We start from the raw sequence: 10288 nt of genomic DNA on the forward strand, positions 1-10288 counted from the left end.
CTCATTAGCATTTAAAGCTACAGACACAAAAATGGCACGTCCTAAGGAAAGCTCATTGTGGGACTGGCTCGTAGTGGCTGAAATTCTGCACCAAGGCTGAATTTCGGGAAATAGACTTCAGATACAGTACTAGGGACCACTTAGGCCTATATAAAAGCATCTAAAAAGCAGCATGTCATGGGACCTTTAAGGCCCTGATGACATTTTTAAAACACGTCTCATCTTCTTAGAGCAGATGATGCAGTTTCGCCGGTTCTTTCCATCGTTTGCGCATGCTGTCTTTCACTTTATTTAGACTGACAGAAAACATCTCTTTTTGCCCTAGAAACACAAATTTGCATGTTTGAGAGCAGTATAATTGAATGTATTTTTTCAGGAAACGCTTTGTCTGAGAGTTCATTCACAGCTCTGTTGTGTCACGTTCTCTGTTAGTTCATGTCTGTGTTGTACATGCATGTATCTGTATGTTTCTTTGCTGGCTGTACTGTTTAAGTTGTTGCATGTTCTCGCCCACATCTCCTCCTCTCTCTCTCTAACCCACCCATCTTCAGGGAGCATGGAGCGCGTCCCGCAGACCGAGCTCCCCCTCATGGTCCCTTGACCCGACTGAGGGCTGGGACGGGCCAAAGAGCAGGCAGCCCTACAGCTCGGCCGCCTGGATAATCCGTGTGGTAAATACAGCCCAATATTACACCGCAGCCCTGCAGTGGGTGTTCAGCTAACACCGTGTCTGCAGCGAATGACAAAACTAAACTGTTCTCATTATAGTCAGTCAAGCTGACTACACTGGAAATAGCCTATTTGGAAAACCTTCAGTTGATGAACTCCTGTTTTGTTTTGTTTTGTTTTGTTTTGTTTTTTAGTTTTAATTTGTTTTGTTTATACATTTTCATATTTTTCATATTTGAACATTCATGTAATTATATGAATTATAAATAGCTATAAATGATCAATATTATTTATACAAATAAAAATGTAAATAATAAATTAAATATAAATGTATTTTGAATGTATAAATAATGTGCGTATATATGTATAAATACACTTTTTCCTTATACAAATTTGAATGATATTTGTCTAATTTAATTAATTAAATGATAAATAATTGTATAAATTATATATGTTATACAAGTAATTATTTAAATAATATATATTAAAACAAAGGTATATAGATATATTTTAAATGTATATAAATAATTAATTTGTATGTATATATATATATATATATATATATATATATATATAATTTATTAATATTGGTAAATAATTAAGAATATTAATTAATTAATAATATATTAAATAGTAAAATAAATATGAACATTTAAAAAATGTATTTAAATTAGAAATAAATAATTGTATAAATTAGTAATATCCGTCATTATATAAATGAATATATTGAATATTATAATGTATATACATAAAATTATATTATTATTTTATATATTTAAAAAATTCAAAATAGTCTATTATGTATACAGGTCATTAAATAAATAATTTATATTAAATATTAAAATGACTTTTAAATGTATTAAAAAAAAAAAGTTCAAAAGTTTGGGGATCAGTAAGATTTTTTATATTTTTACCGAAGTTTCTTGCAAATTGCTCATCAAGGCTGTATTTATTTGATCAAAAATACAGAAAAAAAACTGTTATTTTGTGAAATATTATTGCAATTTAAAATAACAGTTTCTATTTTAATATACCTTAAAATGTAATTTATTGCTGTGATGCAAAGCTGAATTTTTGGCATCATTTCTCCAGTCTTCAGTGTCACATGATCCTTCAGAAATTATTCTAATATGATGATTTATTATCAATGTTGGAAACAGTTGTGCTGCTTCATGTTTTTGGAACCTGTGATACTTTTTTCAGGATTTTTTTATGAATATATAAAAATAAAAAAAACAGCATTTATTCAAAATGGAAAACTTGTGTTACAATATACACTACTGTTCAAAAGTTTTGGAGTCAGTACATTTTTTTTCTTTCTTTTTTTGAAAGTAATGAATACTTTTATTCAGCAAGGATGTGTTTAATGGATAAAAAGTGATAGTAAAGACTCATATTGTTAGAAAAGATTTTAATTTGAAGTAAATGCTGTTCTTTTTAACTTTTTATTCATAAAAGAATCCAGAAAAAGTATCAGTTTCCAAAAAAAAACATGAAGCAGCACAACTGTTTATAACACTGATGATAAATCAAAGCATATTAGAATGATTTCTGAAGGATCATGTGACACTGAAGGCTGGAGTAATGAAGACAGCAATAAATTATATTTTTAAGTGTATTTAAACAGAAAACCAATATTAGAAATTGAAATAATATCTCACAATATTACAGTTTTTTCTGTATTTTTGATCAAATAAATACAGCCTTGATGAACACAAGAGACTCCATTAAAAAACATTAAATGTCTTACTGATCCCAAACTTTTGAACGGCAGTGTATATATAACATGGCTATTTTGAAATCAAGTTGATATGGTCTGATGTAATTCTGATCACGTCCAGTGTAGACATGGTGTCAAAATGTGAAAAAGCTAGACCTCTTTAACGAACCTTCCCCAGATATCCTCAGTCTCAACAGCAGGTGTTTGGCTTCCAAATAATTACACACAGCAAAATGTGTTGTTAAAGAAATGCTAAAATTGTGTTTATAGACTGCTAATGGTCATTTTAAAGCAATAGGAAGTAATGGGAATAAATAGTCATTTTCAAGGGCAGGAAGAGCTATAAAATGCCAGCTGTATGAAATATAAAGCACAGCAGACCCTTGACTTTTCACGCAGAGAATCGAGAGTGGCATTGAGAATGTAGTCATTACAATGCTCATGTTGGACAGCTTTGATTTGGATTTGGACTGAACAAATTCAGTGCTGCATTTTTCATGTCAGAAACAACCGCTAAGAGCACTAGCATGTTCTGTGGCTTCATAATACATCCTAACGGTTTTTTCCCCAGCATGCACAGTGCTTTTCTTTCCGTGACCCGGCTTGACTTGGGTTAATGAATGAAAATGAGTTGTGAATGTGTTGACGTTGTGAGCCAGAGCAGATGAGCTGCGTGTTGAGGGTCAGGGGCTCCGGGTCCATGTGGGCACGGGGCCAGACCAGATCCCGTCACATTATGATGTCTCGACAACGAGCAAGTTGGATAGTATTTGTCACATGTCAAGGGTCACTGGAAAGACAGCATCTACATTAAGAAGAAGAATCTTGGACTATGTAAATAAGAGTGTACATTAATATGGTGGTCATTTCTTTGTCTTTATAGGAGTGAGTGTTATATCAAACATTCACAATATATTTGCCGTGATTTAGCTGGAAATGAAATTTAGTTGGAGTTGAGATAAAACATTTTGTGCACAAAACCTGTGTGTGAACATTTTCACTCAAATCATGATTCACCTATAAGTTTTTACTTATTATAATTAAATTGAGATGGATTTAGTACGTACTAACTTGATTCCATTTTTTGTAAATTTTGAATATTTGTATAACTAATTATTAACATTAATTACACTAGAAATAGCATTTTTTCATATTTTTGGTTCATTTGATTAATTTATTCTTGTGCATTTTATCAATCATGTTTATAAAATTTAAGTAGAAATAATGGTTAAATTATATAAAATTATAAAATAATTTATTAATTTATATAAACTGAAATGGCGTGTGTGTGTGTATATATATATATAAGTATATGTGTGTGTGTGTGTGTGTGTATATATATATATATATATATATATATATATACATACAATATATATATCAGTCACAAAATAATATATATATATATACATACAGTATATATATTACAGTCATAAAATAATTTCTTGAAAATCTATATAAGATTCTGATGGATGGATGGATAGATGGATAGATAGAATCACTCTTTTAAATTCTTTTGGAACAAATAAATATTGACATATGCGACCCTGGACCACAAAAGCAGTCTTAAGTCGCGGGGGTATATTTGTAGCAATAGCCAACAATACATTGTATGGGTCAAAATTATCGATTTTTCTTTTATGACAAATATCATTAGGATATTAAGTAAAGATCACGTTCTATGAAGATATTTTGTAAATTTCCTACCATAAATATTAGAGCCCGACCGATATGGGTTTTTGGGGCCGATAACGATACCGATATTAGGGAGTTAAAAAAGGGCCGATATCGATATATCGGCCGATATTCTTTGTGTATATTATAGTACAATACCAGTCAAAAGTTTGGACACTTTCCCATTCGTGTGTTCAAATATTTGACTGGTTCTGTATATAGAATACAGTATATACATAAACAGAAGATATATACATAAACACATTTTTTGCAATGATCACTCAAATGTGGTGATCAAGCACTTATAATGATGTGACAGAGATACGTAATGGAGGCAGGGCATTTAACAATTTAACAATAAACTTTATTATCCAAAATGAGTCTGACGTCAGTGCACTGAACAGTAAAGTTGAAGTTTATTCAACTTTAATTCAATTCAAATCCATTCAACTTTATTCCGTTGAAGTTTATTTCACTTCGGAACATTCATTCACAGATTTGCGCTACTGTCTTCACACACAGACAAAACTTACTAGAAAAGTGTGAAGTAACATAATATACCTCTGTAAATAAATACAATATAAATTCACATCTCGCGCACTATAATGCCCTTTGAATGTAATGTGTATGTTCCCTTGGAACTGGAATCATGGCGGAATTTCATGTGAAGTCCACTTCGCAGGGCACTTACGGTCGAATAAGACCACTTGAATGCTGCTGCCTGAACAAGAGACCTCCTTACTGAAGTGAAAGTGTTGACTGGTGTCACTATCTCGCGAACTCGCCGGCGGATCTCCACCAAATTCGGGGGATCCCTTTAGCTCGAGGAGCCCTCTTGAATTCCTCCCCGCGTCGGTAGCCCCCTGGGATTGCTTGATCGGTCGGCGCCGGAACGCGAATTTAACCACCCGTAACTCCCGAACCCCCGGGGGCTATCAACGCGGGGGTGGTCTCATTCAAAAGCGGGCCTCTAGACGTACACTCGATTCGCGTTCGAGAGGGTTCCTCGAGCTGAAGGGATCCCCCGATTTTTGGTGCGGATTCGCTGCACCGTTACGGAGATATGGCCGCTCAAAGTTTCAATGGTTTTCCATAGACTTAAGCTTTAAAGCGTTTCATCCAGGTCGCCAGTAGCAAACAACCACTGCTGGACAAACTAAGTAATTACACCATTTCAAGCATTTTATCTGCGTTATATGTTCTGTAAAAGTAAACGTTCATATCGGCGGCAAATTCGTCGATACCGATATATCGGCGACAGGCTCATATCGGCCGATAATATCGGCAAAACGATATATCGGTCGGCCTCTAATAAATATATCAAGACTTAATTCTTGATTAGTAATATGCATAGCTAAGAACTTCATTTGGACAACTTTAAAGGCGATTTTCTCAGTATTTAGATTTTTTGCACCCTCAGATTCCAGATTTTCAAATAGTTGTATCTCGGCCAAATATTGTCCTATCCTAACAAACCATACATCAATGGAAAGTTTATTTATTCAACTTTTCAGATGATGCATACATACATAGATGTATATGACTGGTTTTGTGGTCCAGGGTCACATATATATTTAATATGGTACAGCAGAAGCTGAAAAATATTTTAACATTAAGCCCAGTCAGGTAGCATAAAACAAATGATGAAAGGAGCAATTAAAAAAACTATCAAGTGTGAGTGGCAGAGGCAGAAGTTGAAAGAAGGGCTGATGGTCCAGCGAGAGGAACAGTGGTTGTGAAGCTGAGGGAGGGAGGGAGTGTAATTCTTGGAAAGGGTTTTGATTGTGACAGTCAGAATGGCAGCCCCTGAGGAAAGGAAATGCGCTGACAGCGTAATAGAAGTGAAAACGCTGGAATAACACGGCCGAGGCCTCTCAACAGCCTGATGCTCCCTCAGATGCCATCTCACACCGAGTGTCACAGTCTCTGCAGAATTGGTGTCATTATGGGGAACGCTGCTCCGCTGTGACAGCTAGTTAAATTGAGGGAGAGCCGTGTTTGGTTTGGGTTGGTTATTTGATCACAGTGCATTAAAGTTGAGCTGGTCGGCCGTTCATTAAATATAAACACAAGGAGAAAGAAAACTTTGGACACTGGTTTCCTGCTCCAGTTGAAATTGCTTGGGTGCTGTCAGTGCAGAGGACTGAGTCGTCAGGAGTGTTTGAGGAAGATGCGATGAATCTGCTCGTTTGTCACATGACAGGAGAAGTAGTGGAAGGCTTCACCATTTGGAGCATCACATAATTTTCCTTTCTTTAATCAATCCATTAAATCACGCATCAGACGTATTTGTCAGCCTAGTAAAGTTCACGTTCATTGGAAAAACTGGAAATTTCAAAAACAATTAGACTTTTCAGAGTCGGAAATGTTATGCAAATTAATAGAAAAAATATTTTGTTTGTTTGGAAATATGTAAGAGCAAAATATTGGGGTCGGTATGTTTTTTTTTATGTTTTTGAAAGAAATCTGTTATACTTACCAAGGCTGCATTTATTTGACTAAACATACAGTGAAGACAGTAATATTGTGAAATATTATTTCAATTTAAGATAACTGTTTTCTATTTGAATATGTTTTCAAATGTAATTTATTTATATATACATATCAGCATCATTACTCCAGTCTCCAGTGTCACATGATCCTTCAGAAATCATTCTAATATGCTAATTTATTCTTTTTAATATTCAATTATTTTTGAAAACAGTTGTGTTGCTTAATACTTTTGTAGAAACAGTGATACTTTGTTTCAGCTTAAAAGAACAGTATTTATTTAAAATTGATTGATTGATTTATTATTATTTTTTGTAATAATGTTACTTTACTGTCATTTTTGATCAATTGACTGCTTTCTTGCTTAATAAAAGTGTATTCATTTCTTTCCTAAAAATCTTACTGACCCCAAACTTTTGAATGGTAGTGTTTAAAAAAAAAAATCCAGTGATGATAAACTATTGGAAAAGCCATGGAAATTCACAGAAATGTGTAGGATTTCAATGCTGTATGTGATCAGAAATGTGAAATTGTAAATGCAAAGTTGGTCAATAACATGCCATGCTGTTGAACATTTGTGTCATTTATCACAATTATAAAGCTGGTTACAGGAAGCTCCCAGAGGGAAAAGTAGAAGCGAATGCATAAATATAAATTCCTTTAGCCTCTTCTTTTTGATGGCCCTGATGGTGTCTCTCTGGTATCAGCAGGGCCGGGGATCTGGCTTCCCCAGCAGGAGACGGCCCAGGGGTTCGGGTGTCACGGGCCGGGGAGGACGAGGCCGGGCCAGAATGAAGAACGGAGTCCCTCCAATCCCAATACCGGGAGTACGTCTCATTATCTGACAGCTACTATACGGTTTGTTCTGATACGTGGATAAATTGCTGTACTGCTCTTCTGTTTATTTGTATGGTTTGTTTGCATCTCTGCAGGTGAGCATCATGGAACCCATTTGCACATTCAAGGAAGAGGACGAAAACGCCATGCACAATACAGTGGTGATTTTCTCTAGTGCAGACACGTTCACTATGAAGCAGGTAAATGTTTCTGAGTGCTCGTGCTGCTGCAGCTGTGTATGTGGAGTCTGGCTCTCTTACACTGGTGTTTGTGTGTTTTCTTTAGGATATGTGTGTGGTTTGTGGGAGTTTTGGACAGGGTATGGAGGGTCGACTCCTGGCCTGTGCTCAGTGTGGACAGTGTTACCACCCCTTCTGTGTTAACATAAAGGTGAGCACACTGAGCAGGATGAGGCCAGTACATCCTTCCTTTTTTTCAATACTGTTGGAGGTGTTGATGGTAGTGTTAATTATGACTGGCCAAGAAAAAAAAAAAAAAACCTTGCCAGACCTGGGAAGAAAATTAAATTACAATTTTTCCAAAAACCAGACTAAGCTACAAACCAAAATAGCACTGGAATTAAAATATAAAAAAAAAAATACATGCAAGGCAACACTGTATTGATATTATTTAAACATTGTGTTTGTTTTTAAACCTTAAATAATACATTTCTGCAAGTTTTTAAAATTAATACTTTTAAGAATGTATTAAATTTAACAAAAGTATAGAGTAAATGCATTTATAACATTATGAAAGATTTATATTTCAAATAAACGATGTTCTTTTAAACTTTTTATTCATCAGATTTCAAACTTATTTATCCGATTAATGAAAAAAAAAAAATAGCATGGTTTCCACAAAAAAATATTAAGCAGAAAAACATATTTTCAGTTTTCATTTTAACTTTAGTTTAATCCTAACAATTATAATTTGTTATATGCTTTGTCATTTTCATTCGTTTTTTTTATATTACGCTTTAAGTTCAATTTAGTTTTTATTGATTTCTAGTTCATTTGAATTTCAGTATTGTAACTTTAATGCTTCAACTTGATGCTGTTAAAGAAGTTGAGGTTTTTAAATGTTAATGACGTTTTTCATCTAATTTTTATTATATTTTATTTCGGCTTTATTTCAGTTAACGAAAATGTTTTAATAGTTTTTGTTTGTTTTAGTTAACAGTAATAACCCTGGTCTATGTGATTTTACAAGCAAGATAGAACCAATTTACTTACTTAAAGGGATCGTTCACCCAGAAATATCATCATTTTCTCAACCTTTTTATTTTACCTACAAAACTCAGTAGGGTACATTGTTGTTTTGGACCCCTTTGACTTTAATTTTATGGAATAAAAACATTTGAAACATCTTAAAAATATCTAAAATAATCCCTGTTTTGAAAAAATACGCTACTATGTTACTAAAAACGACTGTTTTTTCTTTTGTCTTCATATGCACTCTGCCTTGTGTTAATTGACATGTATTGCTCGTCAGATCACTAAGGTGGTGCTGAGTACAGGCTGGCGGTGTCTGGAGTGCACCGTGTGTGAGGCGTGCGGTCAGGCCAGCGATCCCGGCCGTCTGCTGCTCTGTGACGCCTGTGACATCAGCTACCACACCTACTGCTTAGACCCGCCCCTTCAGAACGTGCCCAATGGGAGCTGGAAATGCAAATGGTATTCCACATCGCATAAAATCAAATAATGAACATTTCTAGTGTTAATGCATCTGTCTGTTTTTCATTTACACTTTGCTTTAAATACATTTTTACAATAATATGTTCAAATAATCATACTTTTACCAAATCATTTGACTTCGACTGTGCTTTAACTGCTTTTTGTTCTTGTGGTTGATTTAAGAATACTTGCTAGTTACAATGGAGGACCTTTTGTTAACAAAAGGCTTTTTTTTTTTTCAAAGGATTTTATTTATGAGAATTATTTTACTTGTCATGTATTGATGTGAGCTGTTATTAGGGTGGCTGGAATGGCTGGAGTCGTGTGGTGTGTGATTAATGTCATTGTGCCGCTTTTGCGTCCCGCAGGTGTGTGTCCTGTACGCAGTGCGGCACCACAACTGCGGGTCTGAGGTGTGAGTGGCAGAATAATTACACTCAGTGTGCCCCTTGCGCCAGCCTGGCTTCATGCCCGCTGTGCCAGCAGGACTACAACGAGGAGGAGATCATCCTGCAGTGCCGCCAGTGTGACAGGTGAGCTGCGCTGTGCATGTACCTGCTGGGGCGCTTGGATTCCTTTCAGCTCCGCAAATCACTGCCATCAAACAAACTGGATACCTACTAGATACAGGAGATGCTGGCTCATGCCAAACAATATATATGAAACATATTTGATAATGTGTTCAAATAGTGGTTTGTAAGGAGTTACTATATTGAATAGGTTTTATTCCGTAGGTAGTCAATTTATCAAAAGTGACTGTAAAACATTTATAATGTTACACAAAATTTTAAACTTTCTATTAAAGAATCGTGATGAAGATTTTGGATGTATCACGGTTTCCACAACAATATTAAGCAGCGCAACTGTTTTCAACATTGATATTTCAGCTCCGCAAATCACTGCAATCAAACAAACTGGATATTACTAGATACAGGAGATGCTGGCTCATGCCAAACAATATATATGAAACATATTTGATAATGTGTTCAAATAGTGGTTCGTAAGGAGTTACTATATTGAATAGGTTTTATTCAGTAGGTAGTCAATTTATCAAAAATGACTGTAAAACATTTATAATGTTACACAAAATTTTAAACTTTCTATTAAAGAATCGTGATGAAGATTTTGGATGTATCACGGTTTCCACAACAATATTAAGCAGCGCAACTGTTTTCAACATTGATAATAATCAGAAATGTTTCTCGAGCAGCAAATCAGTATATTA

General features: G+C 34.7%; 1 protein-coding gene across 1 annotated transcript in view; it reads left to right on the top strand.

Annotated features, from left to right (window-relative positions):
- kmt2cb (lysine (K)-specific methyltransferase 2Cb) overlaps nt 1-10288 on the top strand; it is a 134740-nt gene that overhangs the window by 69907 nt on the left and 54545 nt on the right. The window contains exons 15-20 of the mRNA XM_016283713.1: nt 552-671; nt 7261-7380; nt 7486-7590; nt 7676-7780; nt 8882-9063; nt 9432-9596. Of these exons, the coding sequence (XP_016139199.1) occupies nt 552-671; nt 7261-7380; nt 7486-7590; nt 7676-7780; nt 8882-9063; nt 9432-9596 (797 nt within the window). The remainder of the gene's footprint in view (nt 1-551; nt 672-7260; nt 7381-7485; nt 7591-7675; nt 7781-8881; nt 9064-9431; nt 9597-10288) is intronic.

This window comes from Sinocyclocheilus grahami, unplaced genomic scaffold (genome assembly GCF_001515645.1).
Source record: "Sinocyclocheilus grahami isolate Dianchi unplaced genomic scaffold, SAMN03320097.WGS_v1.1 scaffold176.1, whole genome shotgun sequence".
NCBI lineage: Eukaryota > Metazoa > Chordata > Actinopteri > Cypriniformes > Cyprinidae > Sinocyclocheilus > Sinocyclocheilus grahami.